This window comes from Sinocyclocheilus grahami, unplaced genomic scaffold (assembly GCF_001515645.1).
Source record: "Sinocyclocheilus grahami isolate Dianchi unplaced genomic scaffold, SAMN03320097.WGS_v1.1 scaffold73.1, whole genome shotgun sequence".
NCBI lineage: Eukaryota > Metazoa > Chordata > Actinopteri > Cypriniformes > Cyprinidae > Sinocyclocheilus > Sinocyclocheilus grahami.
Window position 1 is genome coordinate 943,396 of NW_015505252.1, and position 18,215 is coordinate 961,610.

The 18,215-nt window shown below is 36.9% G+C and overlaps 1 protein-coding gene across 2 annotated transcripts in view; it reads left to right on the forward strand.

The window, feature by feature from the left end:
- The first annotated feature begins 4,540 nt into the window (after positions 1-4,540).
- Positions 4,541-18,215, forward strand: part of LOC107585654 (phospholipid-transporting ATPase IC-like) — a 42,552-nt gene continuing 28,877 nt past the window's right edge. The window contains exons 1-2 of one of the 2 annotated variants that reach the window (XM_016272767.1): positions 4,541-4,560; positions 17,954-18,154. In XM_016272767.1, coding sequence (XP_016128253.1) covers positions 17,967-18,154 — 188 coding nt within the window. In that variant the 5' untranslated portion in view covers positions 4,541-4,560; positions 17,954-17,966. Of the gene's footprint in view, positions 4,561-5,904; positions 6,139-17,953; positions 18,155-18,215 lie in introns of those variants that run through there. The other variant, XM_016272766.1, reaches the window with a different exon arrangement.

Consider the following 18,215-nt stretch of genomic DNA (forward strand, 5'->3'; position numbering starts at 1 on the left):
GTGAGTGAGTGAGTGAGTGAGTGAGTGAGTGAGTGAGTGAGTGAGTGAGTGAGTGAGTGAGTGAGTGAGTGAGTGAGTGAGTGAGTGAGTGAGTGAGTGAGTGAGTGAGTGAGTGAGTGAGTGAGTGAGTGAGTGAGTGAGTGAGTGAGTGAGTGAGTGAGTGAGTGAGTGAGTGAGTGAGTGAGTGAGTGAGTGAGTGAGTGTGTGAGTGAGTGAGTGAGTGAGTGAGTGAGTGAGTGAGTGTGAGAGAGAACAAACTGTGTTCATCACCTATTTTCAGTATTGAGTTTGTTTGAAGTCTTTTTAATTTATAACTTTAAAGAAATAGTTCATCCAAAATGGTCATTTTTTGGGTGAAATATTTCAATATGTTCTTTATTTTGTTTAAAATGTCATTGAGCGTGTCATATTTGTGTTCTGAATCTTTTTTCAGTCGTGTACGGTTCTCTTTGTGTGTGTGTGTGTGTGTGTGTGTGAGTGAGTTACTGCAAGTCGTTCTTCCTTTTATAAATAAATTTCAACAAATGGCACCTGAATGTTCCTCTATTTTTGTTCGTTTCAAAACGCTTTCATTTAAAACAGGAAAATAACACAAGAATCTGTTGGGAGTGTGAGACGACAGATAAACTGACATGACCTCTTGTGTTTGGTGCAATGGATCGTGGCTTTAAGCTGTCTTTTTTAATTAGTGATGTTAGTTGACTTAGTTGAAACACTGATACGTGAGGAATGGATTGAAGAGAAAGCATCACTGGTTGTACTGCTACTACTACATTGACATTACTTAAAACAGACGCGAGGGATATTTGTATATTTTGAATAACTAAAGGAACGGTGGCCTGTCGTCCTGAATTTCATTGTACTGTACAAATGCACTCCTGTCTCGCTCCCTTAGTCGCATGTTGAGTAGTTTGAGTTTTGTATATTTATTGTATTAACACAAAAATTAAATAAAAAAACAACTACATAAACCATGTGTCTTATTTATTTTGTAATGATTTTCATTTCTGTTATGTATGTGTACATATGTAGTCTGTTATTGATTACAAATCACATCACGAAAAATCTAGTTAATCTGGATTACACATATTAGGTAATGTAGTCTGACTACTTTTTGATTACTTTTAGATAGTTATGGTGTACCATATTGATGGAAATATATATATATACGTACATGTACACTATATGTGTGTGTGTGTATATGTATATACATCATTCTTTGTTGTCAGTATCATGAAATGCATTATACTGTATATGTACACTGAACAAAATTATAAACGCAACATTTTTGTTTTTGCCCCCATTTGTCATGAGCTGAACTCAAAGATCTAAGACTTTTTCTATGTACACAAAAGGCCTATTTCGCTCAAATATTGTTCACAAATCTGTCTAAATCTGTGTTAGTGAGCACTTCTCCTTTGCCGAGATACTCCATCCACCTCACAGGTGTGGCATATCAAGATGCTGATTAGACAGCATGATTATTGCTCAGGTGTGCCTTAGGCTGGCCACAATAAAAGGCAATAGACCTTTTGTGTACATAGAAAAAGTCTTAGATCTTTGAGTTCAGCTCATGAAAAATGGGGGCAAAAACAAAAGTGTTGCGTTTATAATTTTGTTCAGTGTAGTTGTATACAATATGATATCAAAATGTTTTGTATATTGTCATAAGAACACATGCTTTGTTGTTTCACATTAGAAATGAGCAGAAGGGGAAATACTTTGCTTTTGGTTATTTGGATACTGCATGTCCTTCTCAACCTGCTGACTTCACTTTTCTCTTGAAACAAATGGATGTTAATAACCTTTTAATGACTCCTGCCCCCTCCAGGACGATTGTAGAACATAAGCTTTACCCAATTACTGTACATTATGCGTTAATATGCTGAAAAACTATAGCAGATAGGATCATAAACACCTGGTTTAACGATAAAGCTCCCAAAATCCTCAGATGAGAGTGCTGAAACAAACATATTTCTATCGAAACGTATAAGAAATGCTGTTGTACAATAATTGTTTTCAAAAAATTTTTATGTGTAATTGAATTTTATATACATTTTAAACACTAAGAGACGGTAAAGACAAAAATTCAGTATAAAAAACATTCAGATGAGATAAGATGAGACATAAAGTGACAAATCATAAAGGTTTCGGTGATTCAGATCTTTTTATATGCGCACATTTGTTCACGAAAATGTATAATCGGTTATATCTGTTAACTACAAAGAGTAGCATCTCACATACAGATAAAAATCGCCAAAATAAATCTCTAAAAAAAATGTAAAACATCCTGTAATCTTATCTGATTGAATCAGTCACAGCAGCGTTGAGAAAAGTAACAGGCGTCACGTGATACTCTCTTATTTACACCTATTAATTTATTTACACCTGAATAATTACATCGAGAAACTTTAACAGCGATTGACTTGGAAAATGCACAGTAACATGCGCAAACAAAATAATAATTATGTATATACTTTTTCTCTCAGTAGAGGGCGATACTTCACCACTACTCAAAATTACACTAGCTCAAAATTGTCTAATTTTACTTATTGAGATGATTCATTCAGTTTCTTTTACACTCACCCAGTTGAGAATAGACAATTAAAAAAAAGTTACAAATTATATTCAGAATCAGAATCAGATTCAGAAGAGCTTTATTACCAAGTATGTTTACACACACAAGGAATTTGACTTGACGACAGGAGCTTCCAGTGCAGAAGAAAGTACAAACGTAGTGCAGACATACATGATAGTGTAGACATACATAGGAATAACACAGTAGGGATGTAATATAAAACTAATATAATAAAAAAAAAAAAAAAATTGAATAATGTACTATATACAGAAATAGAAGTATAGGAAAAAAATGTAATTGTTTAGATAAATGTACAGATATGTTTATTAGTGTGCAGATAGATATGTTATTTACAAAGTGTGTATATAGTATATAAATATACTATGTTAGTTGTATAATTATGAAAGCTTAATTGTTTAGACTGAGTATAGTCTGTGGGAAAAAACTGTTCTTGTGCCTGGCTGTTCTGGTGGTCAGTGCTCTGTAGCGCCGACCAGAAGGCAACAGTTCGAAGAGAGAGTGGGCTGGGTGTGAGGGGTCCAAGGTGATTTTTTTAGCCCTTTTCCTCACTCTGGAGATGTAAAGATCTTGGAGGCTGGGCAGAGGGGCACCAATAATCCTCTCAGCAGTCCTGACTGTCCGTTGTAGTCTCTTGATGTCTGATTTGGTAGCTGAACCAAACCAGACAGTTATGGATGAACACAGGACAGACTCAATGATAGCAGAGTAGAACTGTTTAAGCAGCTCCTGTGGCAGGTTGAATTTCCTCAGCTGGCGAAGGAAGTACAACCTCTGCTGGGCCTTTTTTGCAATGGAGTCTATGTGAGTGTCCCACTTCAGGTCCTGAGAGATTGTGGTGCCCAGGAACCTGAATGACTCCACTGCAGCCACAGTGCTGTCCATGATGGTGAGTGGGGGGAGTGCAGGGGGTTTTCTCCTGAAGTCCACAATCATCTCCACAGTTTTGAGCGTGTTAAGCTCCAGGTTGTTAAGACTGCACCAGACAGCCAGCTCTTTAACCTCCTGTCTGTAAGCAGACTCGTCTCCATCCTTGATGAGGCCGATGACTGTAGTGTCGTCTGCGAACTTCAGGAGCTTGACAGAGGGGTCTTTAGAGGTGCAGTCATTCGTGTAGAGAGAGAAGAGCAGTGGGGAGAGGACGCAACCAGTGCTGATGGTGATAGTCCTGGATGTGAGTTTGCCCAGCCTCACTAGCTGCTGCCTGTCTGTCAGGAAGCTGGTGATCCACTGACAGATGGAGGTGGGCACGGAGAGCTGGGTGAGTTTGTCTGAGAGGAGGTCAGGCATGATGGTATTGAAGGCCGAACTGAGGTCCACAAATAGGATCCTTGCGTAATTCCCAGGTCTGTCGAGGTGTTGCAGGATGTAATGCAGTCCCATGTTGACTGCATCATCCACAGACCTGTTTGCTCTGTAGGCAAACTGAAGAGGATCCAGCAAGGGTCTAGTGATGTCCTTCAGGTAGGCCAGGACCAGTCTCTCAAGTGACTTCATGACCACAGACGTGAGAGCGACAGGTCTGTATATTACTAAAATAACTAGGCCTTTTATATATATTAAGCATAAAAATGACTTGCACGCACAGCAAGTATTCCATTATTATGAGACACCCCCTCCATATCGATACCAGGACACAGAGAGAAAAACAACAAGAAAAGCAGAAATGTTCCCTCGTGATTTGACTGTAAAATGAGTCACACCTTTCTTACCTGAGCGGTCACGTGATCGCCGAGGAATGCGCTGCGCTCGTGAAGTGTGTCCGTTCAGAGAGGAGAAAAGCCAGAGTGTGTATCATGGGTTTGTAGCAGTAAAGCTTCTCCTCGTCGGACCAGTTTTTCCAGTCGGATTGATTGACAACACACAGAGAGAACAGCTCTTCCACTCTCTGGCAGGGAGCGAACATGGAACAATAAAACACATAGAACAGCTTCAGAGGAGTCACACAAGTCGATTTGAGATCGGTAAGTCACGTTTGGCGTTTAAAAGACGCTTTTAAGGGGTTTGTGTTCTCGTTAAAGGTGTTGTTGAAGGTGTGTCACACCTGAGTTCCTCTACCTGTGTGTGTTTTGATGGAGAAACTCCACAATCCTCCTCATCTGCGCGTTTCTGAAGACTTACTCCCAGAACCTACTCTCAGAAATCTTCTTCAGTGATTCTTAGATTGAGTTTAAACCCGTTTTTATTGAGAAACTCTGCTCTGTGGCTCTTTGGAGGTTAAACCAGTACTTGGTGCTTCGTTATAGGCTCTTCAGGATATGAAGCTTTTAAACAAACCTTTAGTTTAGGTTTTGAAACCCACGTGTGTCATATTTTTCTTATGCTTGAATACTAATTATGAGCAACATTTCAGTTGTTGCTTGACTTGTGCTCTATGTTTACGATTTGCTTTGATTGTTCCATCCTGATTATGCACAAAATGACATACTTTATAGGAAAACATTACTTATGTTTGAGGTTTCTGAGACCCCAGCTATAAAAAAACCAAGAATAAATGCTATTCATTTTTACACGCATTTCTACACATTTAAACCTAAACGGACCAAGGTTATTATTGGTCTGTACACTCTTAAAAATAAAGTTGCTTAAAAGGTTCTTCACAGCGATGCCATAGAAGAACCATTTTTGGTTCCACAAAGAAGCATTCAGTCAAAGGTTCTTTAAAGAAGCATCTCTTTCTTACCTTTTTATAATCTGAAGAACCTTCTTTCGCCACCAAGAAGCTTCTGTGAAACAGAAAGGTTCTTCAGATGTTGAAGGTTCTTTATGGAACCATTTAGACAAAAAGGTTCTTCTATGGCATCGTGAAGCACCTTTATTTTTAAGAGTGTACATGTATGTGTCAGGCACTTTTAGAAGGTCAGGCATGATGGTATTGAAGGCCGAACTGAAGTCCACAAATAGGATCCTTGCGTAATTCCCAGGTCTGTCGAGGTGTTGCAGGATGTAATGCAGTCCCATGTTGACTGCATCATCCACAGACCTGTTTGCTCTGTAGGCAAACTGAAGAGGATCCAGCAAGGGTCTAGTGATGTCCTTCAGGTAGGCCAGGACCAGTCTCTCAAGTGACTTCATGACCACAGACGTGAGAGCGACAGGTCTGTATATTACTAAAATAACTAGGCCTTTTATATATATTAAGCATAAAAATGACTTGCACGCACAGCAAGTATTCCATTATTATGAGACACCCCCTCCATATCGATACCAGGACACAGAGAGAAAAACAACAAGAAAAGCAGAAATGTTCCCTCGTGATTTGACTGTAAAATGAGTCACACCTTTCTTACCTGAGCGGTCACGTGATCGCCGAGGAATGCGCTGCGCTCGTGAAGTGTGTCCGTTCAGAGAGGAGAAAAGCCAGAGTGTGTATCATGGGTTTGTAGCAGTAAAGCTTCTCCTCGTCGGACCAGTTTTTCCAGTCGGATTGATTGACAACACACAGAGAGAACAGCTCTTCCACTCTCTGGCAGGGAGCGAACATGGAACAATAAAACACATAGAACAGCTTCAGAGGAGTCACACAAGTCGATTTGAGATCGGTAAGTCACGTTTGGCGTTTAAAAGACGCTTTTAAGGGGTTTGTGTTCTCGTTAAAGGTGTTGTTGAAGGTGTGTCACACCTGAGTTCCTCTACCTGTGTGTGTTTTGATGGAGAAACTCCACAATCCTCCTCATCTGCGCGTTTCTGAAGACTTACTCCCAGAACCTACTCTCAGAAATCTTCTTCAGTGATTCTTAGATTGAGTTTAAACCCGTTTTTATTGAGAAACTCTGCTCTGTGGCTCTTTGGAGGTTAAACCAGTACTTGGTGCTTCGTTATAGGCTCTTCAGGATATGAAGCTTTTAAACAAACCTTTAGTTTAGGTTTTGAAACCCACGTGTGTCATATTTTTCTTATGCTTGAATACTAATTATGAGCAACATTTCAGTTGTTGCTTGACTTGTGCTCTATGTTTACTATTTGCTTTGATTGTTCCATCCTGATTATGCACAAAATGACATACTTTATAGGAAAACATTACTTATGTTTGAGGTTTCTGAGACCCCAGCTATTACACGCATTTCTACACATTTAAACCTAAACGGACCAAGGTTATTATTGGTCTGTACACTCTTAAAAATAAAGTTGCTTAAAAGGTTCTTCACAGCGATGCCATAGAAGAACCATTTTTGGTTCCACAAAGAAGCATTCAGTCAAAGGTTCTTTAAAGAACCATCTCTTTCTTACCTTTTTATAATCTGAAGAACCTTCTTAAAAAACCAAGAATAAATGCTATTCATTTTTACACGCATTTCTACACATTTAAACCTAAACGGACCAAGGTTATTATTGGTCTGTACACTCTTAAAAATAAAGTTGCTTAAAAGGTTCTTCACAGCGATGCCATAGAAGAACCATTTTTGGTTCCACAAAGAAGCATTCAGTCAAAGGTTCTTTAAAGAACCATCTCTTTCTTACCTTTTTATAATCTGAAGAACCTTCTTTCGCCAACAAGAAGCTTCTGTGAAACAGAAAGGTTCTTCAGATGTTAAAGGTTCTTTATGGAACCATTTAGACAAAAAGGTTCTTCTATGGCATCGTGAAGCACCTTTATTTTTAAGAGTGTACATGTATGTGTCAGGCACTTTTGGACCCCAAACATAAAGTGGATTTTAGCTGAACGTGAGGGTTTTGAGCTTTTGAGAGCGATAACCCCTCTAGCTGTCCTGCAGCCCGAAATCAGAGCTCTTGTTTTTCTCAAAAGTTCTGTCATTCATGGCAGAGGTGTTCATTTCATGTGTTTCTGTAAGTCACTTTTTTTGTCATGTGTTCATGTCAAGTCAGACAAGCAGGTTTTATAGTGTAGCACGTCTAATATCGCTAAATGAATGTCATTTTTAAACATAATAATGCTTAAAGTGATACCAAATGTACTTTATAATCAGAAAAAAGGTGCACATGAAATTGTTACAGTTTTAACATCTTTTGAGCAACATGTGCGTGTAATATTAATATCCTCTGGTTATTATTAATCAGGGTTTTCAGGGTTGTCTCGGAAAATCTAAAACGGTTAATAGCCATTTCTTTGTAACTAATTGTGAAACATACAAGCAATTTCCGAGCGAAAATAGTTTCTACACCATTTTTTTTTAGTTATGCTCATATATAATAATTTATTTAATACAAATATCTTTTTGAGATGCAATCGAAAATGATTTATTGGTTTAAATTTCAGTGAATTTTCCAGACCTGTAAATTTAAAATAAAATACAATCTGATTTACAATAAGATCTGAACATCCCATAGTGAATATAATTTATTTTCTACGCTGTAAAAATGATTTTCAAAGTTGTAAATATCAGAGCATCCGCTTTACAAGAAAAAACTGTTTCAGTATTTCAACTTTCAATGTGTTCCTTTGTAAAACGAAAGGTCATTGCATAGGCTTGTAAAAGTCAGATGGGTAAATTTAGAGGAAGTAGTTTCAGTTTTAATGTATTGTACGTTGGCCCTTTGAGAAACAGTTCTTTTTACATCTGAGCCAATCATGTGTAAATGCACAAGAAGCAGACTGTAAGTTAGTCTGAGTGAGTGAACGGTGGGTGTAAAGCAGCACCGGTGGGTTTCTGCTCTCTGATGAATGAATCTCCGTCTGGACGTGTTTGGACTCGATTGCTGTTGTTCTTCTTCTGAAATGCATATTGTTCTGCTGTATGTGGGTTAAATTAGACCTCCTCTGTTCTGTAAAGAGCCGTATTACTCACAGAACTGGTTTCTTCTGTGTCCAGAAGGAACGCAAACATTGTGAAATGGAGTGGGTGCGGTTTCTTTGTCTTTGAATTACAATTTCAATCTGTAGGTTCGTTTCGGAGGCGCAGCAGATAAACACACCTGCTCATTTAACATCTCATTTACATTTACATTTATGCATTTGGCAGATGCTTTTACACAAAGCCACTTACTTTGGATTCAAGGTACACATGTAATCAGTTCGTGCATTTGCTGGGAATTAAACCCATGACTTTGATGTTGCCAGCATCGTGAGCTACAGTTTAAACTACAGTCATTTACCATGTCAGAATGGTTAATATATTGGTAGATGACCTGTTTTCACATGCATCAGTATTTTTATTGCGGATAACCAGTATGATGCTAACATTTTTACAGCATGTGTGAAAAACACCAAAGGCTTAATTTTTTCTGGTATTATATTATTTACTGTAATAATATAGAAATGTTATTTTAGATTGCAGTTGAGATCATTTAATTGTAGTTATTTAAAAAATTACAGCCATTAACTAACCCATATAATGGTGATAGTTTTTATAAAATGTTTGATACATGTAGAGATAATATTTTAGTAATAGTTTTTATATTTATTTTTCTCGTTTTCATTTTAAAGTTTAGTTAAATCTTTGGTACTTTTGTTGTGTGGTCTTGTAGTGTCTGTATATTTTAAAATAGTTTTTATTTCAGCTTTAGTTTCTATTATATTATAGTTTATTGTAATGCTTATATATATATAATATATTATAATATTGCGTTAGTGATTTTATATACAATTATTCAAGTAAATATAGAATCAGAACACAATAATATTTGGCAGAAAAGATGCATACATAATAGCAATGTTATTTTAGCATCGTAGAGATATTATATTTTTAGCAATAACATTTCAGTACGTTACTCAGTATATTAATATTCCTTATATTAATAACACACTTTGTGTGATTTTGTCATTATTTTTTGTTTTCATGTCTGTATAGTTTGTATATTTTTTTTATTTCAGTTTTAGTTTTAAATTATATTATTTCAACTAACAATTTTTCAAAGTTTTTAGTCGACAATAATAACCCTGCACCATAGTACTGTTTGCATAAAATACTTGATTTGTTCTTTGAGGCGTTCTGTGATTTTAAATATTTTTGTATAATGATTGCTAAACTTAATTATGTGTTCATCTTGTTGATAGAGCGATTGTTTCTATGTAATGGCCTGTTTTTCCTAGCAGAAGCTTTAAGTCAATCTATCTATAAGATGATAAACTCGGATCAGTATGTTTTGTGCATTTATATATTTATTTATACAGTAGTTGTTCAATAACTTGCAGTGATTTTTGTAAAAGAGGTTGATACAAGACCGCTCCACTTTATTTTGCGGCAGTAGTGTCTCGCAGATCCAGACCAGTGCTGCGTTCAATGACTCATCAGGTGTGATTCTTGAATTCCCTGTAGTTCATTTGTAGGTTAAATGTGCATGATTGAAACCACTCCAGACGTAGTTTAGTTAGTTGTGAGTCCAACATCAAGTGCATGGTTAATGTATGATGAGATGTCCGTCCCGGAAGACCCCCGCACATCTCCACCATCTCCTGTTTCTGCTCTCCTCTAGTCTTTCTCTAATGGAGGATACTGTTACCCATAGTGCTCTAGCAGGCATGAGAGGCCAAGCACATGTAGTGGAGTGTAACACGACTCAACTGTGTTCTGTAAGCAGACGTGGGAAAAGTTCACCTCTGCGGAGTGTTGCTAAACAATGTGCTTTAGAAGAAGAAGACAGACTTGTGTTTATATATATATATATATATATATATATATATGTATTTTTACTTTCTTTATGCATGTTCCTGATCATATTATACACAATTCATCCATGCATGTTATTGTGAAGTCTTTTCACCATTCAATCAATTTTGTGATTGATAATATCAAGTCCCACACTAATTTTTTTTAAATTGCACTGAAAAAAAAAAGTATAATGTGTATAAACAATTTTCACTCAGAAATTGCTAATAAAATTCAAAAGCAATAAAAAGTAACATATTAAACGTGAAATTTTAAAAGTAGAAAAAATACGTGTGATTCTCCGTTGCTCATTAATTGATCAAATTATATAGATTTGTAAATGCCTGATGCTAATGTCAATGTATAGAAAACAAGGTCAATGATAGAGTTTAGTTGCAAAACTGCTAAAATTAAATAGATATTTGTTGCACGCTTTTTCTCAGAATTCACTCAAGAATTCGGATCATTACATATTGCTAGCGTTGTTGGTAACCGTTTTAGAAAATGACCCAAGGAAGAGCTAATACTCTATAAAACATGATTTTTGTAAATAAAACAGACATTATTGTGTATATTTTGCAAGAAAATACAATTTCAGTCTTTCCACCTCAATTTCATGTTTTTAATTTAATGTTACTTCTTGCTGTTTCTTTGTAATATATTTACCAGCAATTTTTTTGCGAAATTGTTTCTGCACTAATTGCTTTTCAGGGTGTGTTTGCAAATTAAACTGCAATATTGCATAAGACATAAAATCTTCACTTCCTGCAAAACTGCTGCTAAATATCAGTAATAAAATAATAAGATGTTGCAACCTAGGAAGCCTGTTCTGCATCCAGAAATGTAGTTAATTAAAAAATTCGACTGTACATTGGTATAACAGAACATATATATATATATATGTCAGAACATTTAAAAAAAACATGTATTTCAGCCATAATGTCTATATTAAATGGTATTTGCTGACAAACCTGTACATTTTCAAACAAACACCAATGTTTTTACACTCAGATGTCTTTAACTTAAACATTAACAACTTAACAAAACTTTACAGTTTTGATAAATGAACAAGTCACTGACTCAAAACACAGTGCATTTTTCATGCTGGTCCAGTTAATGTTCATGCACTTTCAAGAGGAAACTAACTTTATCAATGTGATTGGCTGTTTCAACCAAAAAGCGAGACTATTATTTATACACTTGCCATATTGAATGAATACTGAATTTGTGTAAAGTATTTATAAAACCATGTGACCATTTACACAGGACTAGATTTATGAACAGTTTAGCCAAATTTGTTCTGCCTGGGCTTCATGAATGAAGCCAATTATGTAATGTTGAAACGAAAGAAGAAAAAAAAAATGTTAAAAGTAGAAAAAAGTGATTTATTTTCATTTCTCAGTAAGTGGTCTATTTATATGAATTTGTAAATGCCTGACACTCATGTCAATATCTAGAAAACAAGGTGAATGATAGTGTTTAGTTGCAAAATGGCTAAAATTAAATAGATGCACACTTTTTCTCAGGATTCACACAAGAATTATCAGATCATTATATATTATTATCATTGTTCGTAGATGTTTTAGAAATTACCCAAGGAAGAGCTAATACTTTTTGTAAATAAAACAGACATTATTGCATATATTTTGCAAGAAAATACAATTTCAAAAAGATGTTATAGTATAGCTGAATGATAGAAAATACGTGCACAAAATTGCTGAATTTAATTGAACACTTGTTTAATTATTTTAATTTATTTAATTTTAGTTAGTTATTAGGTTATGCCAATCTCAATGAAAAATCCTTTTAATCTCCATAGTAACTCAAGAATTCTATACAGTCTCAAATGGTTATTGAAGACAGTTTTGTTGAATTGGGAATGTAAAAACTGTCACGTGGTATGTAGAGCGTATGGTGTGTCCTAACCACTTCCCTAACCACCTTTATGCTGAACGTCTTTTTTTCTTATTTATTAAATGACACTAAAACGTCTCTTCCACACTGTTTTCATGCATATAAATGAGGAAAGATAAGGGCGTATGTATCTCTGTCGGTTTTGTGAGATGTTCACAGAAGCTGCCTCGTCTCTCCTCTCAGGTTGCACAACAGCAGGTGAATGTGATCTCAAGGGATCCCTGTGTTTTCTCCTTCTCCTTTTTTTTTTGTCTCAAACCCTTCCCCCATGTGAAAAGGGTTTCCATAGCGCGGCCCGGGGCGAGACTTTAAACCCGTTTCCCGAGACCTGCGCACTCATATTCACATTACTGCAGACGCTCTGTGTAGACGTGGGTGGTGGTTTAGTCTGTTGAATGGGAATCTTTGTTCTCGTCATCATAGAGCAGAGAGTATGCGATGACGTGTGTGATTGTACATTCGTTTGCGTTGTAGATCAGGATTGTTGGATAGTGTCGTTCACGGAACAGGGAAGAGTTGTGCTTGATAAGGTTTTGGTGACTGTGTTTTCTCCGTTTGAACACTACCAACACACAAACCCATAGATGCAGCTAATAGGTGGTTTGCAATTCAAAAGCGTGTATTTAAAACCGAAGACTCTTATTATAGCATTCCAGAGATACTTGACATTGGAATGTTGACATGCATTGAGAACTGGTTTATTATATAAAGTGAACACTGAACACTTAACTCATTAACACAGACTGTTGTTCACAGACAAAAGCAGATGTTTGAGCTGTGATGGAGTGAATGGTGGATGGCTGAAGGGTTTGATTGTGTGTGAGTGAGTGGATGAGATTCTCAATGAACATGTTGTTCAGGTCGCATCAGACTGAAGTATGCTGTAGTGTTTACACTGCATCTGCTAGAAATAGATTCAAAGGTCAAACACGTCAGCTGGAAATCTCTACGTAAGACTGAGTCCGTCCGTCCATCCATCCATTTAGTTTGCTGTTGGGGGGTAAAGATCCTCCTTTATGTTCTTTGTGCCAGAATCCATTATCTTTGAAGCATATTTTGATGGATTGTTATAGTTTAAAGTCTGTCAGAACTCTTTATTTTTCTGTTGACTTTTATTGAAAGATTTTTAATGAAGGCCAGATTTAGTTTTAGAATTTTTATCTAAGATCAAATAAAAAAAAACTTAATTTAACTTAACTAACCTCGTGCTCGCCGTGAATATAGCCGGGGTAGCTCGCATAGCGTTAAATCATAAACAAACAAACAAAATCTATCGTTCTGTCGTGCTATCTATCATTCTATCATCTGTCCATCTATCGTTCTATTATTCTATCATTCTATCTATCATTCTATCATCTGTCCATCTATCTATCGTTCTGTCCATCCATCCATCCATCATTCTATCTATCTATCATTCTATTGGTTGGTCTATTGTTCTATAATTTCATCCATCCATTCGTCGTTCTATCTGTTGTTCGCTCTATCGCTCCATCCATCCATTGATCTGTTGTTCTATCTGTCGTACTACCATTTGTATAAATATTAATACATTTACAAGTTTTACAATTTACATTCATTCATCTGTCCATTCATCCATCCATCAAAAAATTAAAAAAACTGAAGATTTTACATTGTTCGTTGTTTAGACTGTTGGACCTGAGGTGGATTGGCAATATGGCATAACAGACGCAGTTTTCAGGTTATGCTGATCTCACAATGTCATTAAAAAATCATCATATTCAGTATGTCTTTACATCATTACCTGTAACGTAACATCAAGATCCTTTTAAATCTCCATTTAGCAACTCTAAACGGCTACAAGTGGTTATGGAAGAGGGTTTTGTTGAATCTGAGAACTATTGAAACCCTCTTGACTGAAACCATGTTAACGTAAGCTGTGGCTCCTTAAGAAAACTAAAATGAAAATCTCTGATCGGGTTGAGAGCTTCTTCAGTGGTTCTCTCAGACCTCAGCTTTTCATTGCTAAAAATGTCACCTCCTGTGGCATTACATCACATACGCAAAGCGAGGCGTGGATAAACATGGGTGTGTGTTTTGCATGCTGTGTTTCTTTCTCTTTCCGGGTGTGTGCTCTGTTACGCTCCTCACACAGCATCCTGCTGGAGTGTGTGTTATTTCAGCGCTGCAGGCCACGTTTAATAAAAGTGATGCTCGCTTGTTTGAATTCTGCTTTGCTGTTCGATTAGTGTAACTTTATCACAGGATTTAAGGATATTTAGCTCAAGGTATTCCCAAAACATGCCACTTCCTTCTGGTTTTCATATAATATTAAACCACGGAAAGACGTTGGGTTTTTGTTGTTGGTAAATGTGTTAAGCAATACCTCATGTAATGAAAAGCAGGACATATTTAAATATTTACAGAGGGATTCTTCCCCGCTGAACTTTTCCAAATTAATCTCTTATCAAACAATGACTTTAGCTGGCTGGTATCGGTGGAGATGCTTCAGAGATGCTTGAGCGCTCAGCCGGATCACGAACACCTCAGGTTTCCATAAGACCAGAGGACGATCATTCTGTCATTGTGACGGGATATGCATCTGAGAAACTCATCCATCATTAAAGTCAACATGAAATCAAAATTAGCCTTTTGGCTGTTTACTTTCTTAAACCATACTTCTGGTCTTAATGCGAATTATTCAGCAATGCATGTTATTCCAATGAAACCTATGTTTGACTTAATCATTTTTTAAATAATTTTAACTTTTGCTGCCTCTAAAAACAGACAAAAATGCTGTAGAATTTACTTTGAAACCATTTTTGTTCAGAAATTGTGAGTAGATTTCACACATACTTACAAAGATGTGGCAAGTAACACACTGAATTAAACATTTATTTTATTTACTTAAACTTGAAATATCTTTTTTTTTTTTTTAGTGATGCAGATTTTTCATGAGAATTATTCAATAAAAACTGAAATGCTATTTTTTTAATGTGTATTCCAAGAATATTTGTTTTATTTACTTGGAAACTTAAGTAAACTTAAGAGAAATAATTTTTACAGTGATGTTTTTTTTCATGTAAAATATTAAATATTTCAATTAGTTAACTTTTTACTTATGTCAATATTTAAAAATATATATATATTTTTAAGGTGCCTTAAAGGGATAGTTCACACAAAAATGAAAATTTGATGTTTATCTGCTTACCCCCAGGGCATCCAAGATGTAGGTGACTTTGTTTCTTCAGTAGAACACATTTGATGATTTTTAAGTCCAACCGTTGGAGCCTATCAGTCTTATAATGGATGGCAATGGAAACAAAGCCTATGAGTGTTTAAAAAAACATGCACAGGCAAATCCAAATTAAACCCTGCGGCTCGTGACGACACATTGATGTCCCAACACACGAAACGATCGATTTGTGCCAGAAACCGAACAGTATTTATATAATTTTTTACCTCTAATACACCACTATGTCCAACTGCTTTGGGCGCGCGCACGGCTTCCGGTGCGTGAGATGTGTACGCGCTCTGGCGTAGTTTACGTTAATGGGCGTGTTGTCGCGGGAGGAGCAAACGACAGACACCGTTTATTAACAGAAAATAAACAAATTGTCCAGAAAAAAGGGAATCAAGTGTCCAAAATAAACAGGGGATCTGGTGTCCTCGTCATGCTGCGGGGTTCGTGAAGGGAAGGGCAGTGGTCAGGAAGGAAGGAAGGGTCCAGGTAAGGGGTGGAGTCTGGCGGCCGCACGCGCTCCCCTCTCCGGTCCGGGGCGTGAGGCGCGGCTCCAATCACACGCCGCCAGCCCTGGCTATTTCAGCGCCCCTCTTCTCTCACACACCCACTCATGTCAGGAGCCTGGCGAAGGGCGGCGATTAAGAGATGGGGTGATGCTGATAATTAGGGGGAGGCAGCCGACTCGTCACAGTGTGTTGATATCCAGCCGAAGAGCAATCGACCATAACTTCAGGCGAGCAGGCTCAGAAGTCGGTTTGAACAATCCGGATAAGCCCAAGTAAGTACAATTTTGATTAGCCGCCGTACCTACAATGACTGTGCACTGTGTAAACAATGAGTGACGTATACGCGCGAGCGATCACTTCCGGCGCTTGCGTAAACTCGTAAACTACGCCAGAGCGCGTACACATCTCACGCACCGGAAGCCGTGCGCGTGCTCAAAGACAGTTGGACATAGTGGTGTATTAGAAGTAAAAAATTATGTAAATCCGGTTCGGTTTCTGGCAAAAACCGATCTTTTCGTGTCTTAGGACATCAATGTGTCGTCACGAGCCATAGGGTTTAATTTGGATTTGTCTGTGCATGTTTTTTTTACTCTCATAGACTTTCTTACCATTGCTATCCATTATACGACTGATAGACTCCAACGGTTGGACTTAAAAATAATCAAATGTGTTCTACTGAAGAAACAAAGTCACCTACATCCTGAATGTCCTGGGGGTAAGCAGATAAACATCACATTTTCATTTTTGGGTAAACTATCCCTTTAAGCCTTCTTTTGTTTCCGCAGACGGTTTCCTCTTTTGTTTTTTTATCCGCCATCTCTATCTTTCTGTCGTCACTCGGCTCGGCTAATGTCCATCCTGTGCACTGAACGCTCTCTCCTCCACATCATGAGTAGACACGCCCCTTACTGCTGATTGGCTACAAGTTTGTTTTGGTGCTTGGCCGACTCTTTTCGTTTTCTAAAGTGTTTTTGAAAAAATACATACCCCACCTTTAATTAAAAAAACAAAAACACACAAACAAACACGCGCACACACACACACACACACATATATATGTATGTTACTTATGAAAATGTCATCATTCGACCTAGATCCTATCAGAACTAAACAAGCTGAAGTGACACTGTGTGTTTTACTGTCTCTAGTCGTATGGATGCATGTGCAGCTGTGGTTTGCTGTGTTTTCTGAGTGCTGGTGTTGTGTGATGCTGGAGATTATGTGGCGTTACCTGTGAGGCCACAGCCGAGTGTTGGGGTGGAGTCTGATGGGTGGAGTCTGATGAACGTCAGCTGCGTTCGTTTGACAGGAAGCTTTTTTACATCGAAGCAGATGAAAAGTGTTGATATCATCAGAATGCTGCTAAGAAGGAAGGAATCCGTTAATAGTTCCTATTAGTTAATAATAATAATAATAATAATTATTATTATTATAAAGTATTGTTTATTAATGATGATGATGATGTATTATTGAATCATCCTCATTATATTTTATTTAATATGAATAAAGTAATTATCACATTTTTAAATAAATATTAAGTGTGTGTGTATATATGTATGTGGCATACATAGTATATACACCCAATATATATATATATATATATATATATATATATATATATATATAAATTATATTTTTAGTATTATAATTTTGTTGTGTTTTCTGTCATTTTTATAGCTTTTTATTAGATTGTTATATTTAATATATAGTCTACATAAGTTTGTATTTTTCATTTTTTTTAATTTATGTAGTTTGTTATTTTAGCACTTCAGTTACTAATTATTTATGAAAATGAAAAATGTTGCCTTGACAGCTAGCAAAAATAAATAAAAAAATGATTTATGTTTTTAAATATTTGATTTCAAATAACAGCTTTTTATGGTTTTAGTTATAATAACGTAGAATTTTGTCTTAAATTTGTAATGTACTTGGAGGAACAAAACATGTATTTAAATAACATTGTACATCAGTAATGTAATGATCCAGTGCCGCTGGTTACCAGCATTTTGTAAGAGTGTTGTATGTTTAGTGTGTGTGTAGTGGAAAATGTGTGTGTGTTTCTGCATGGTGTTAGCAAGCCAAATCAGTGTTTTGACATGTTGCTGCACGACATGCAAATCTGTCGATTACTGTCCCTTTGTGCTTTAAAAGCCTTAATGTAATAATTATGTGTCTTTTCTGGGAGCAGAGGGTCTCTCAGGATGAGTGCTCGAGCGCGGGCCACTTCCCAGGGTTCTCTGGAGGAGCCAGATGACGAGGTGGTGCCCTACAGCGACGACGAGACAGACGACGAGTTACAGTCGGAAGATGATCTGGATCGCAGCGAAGACCAGCTCCCGGAACCGGAAACCATACCCGCACCTGCCGCCGGTGAGCTTGAGGACGGATCTGGTGTGAAAGTGTCCTGTCAGCAGTGTTGGGGAAAGTTACTTTTAAAAGTAATGCATTAC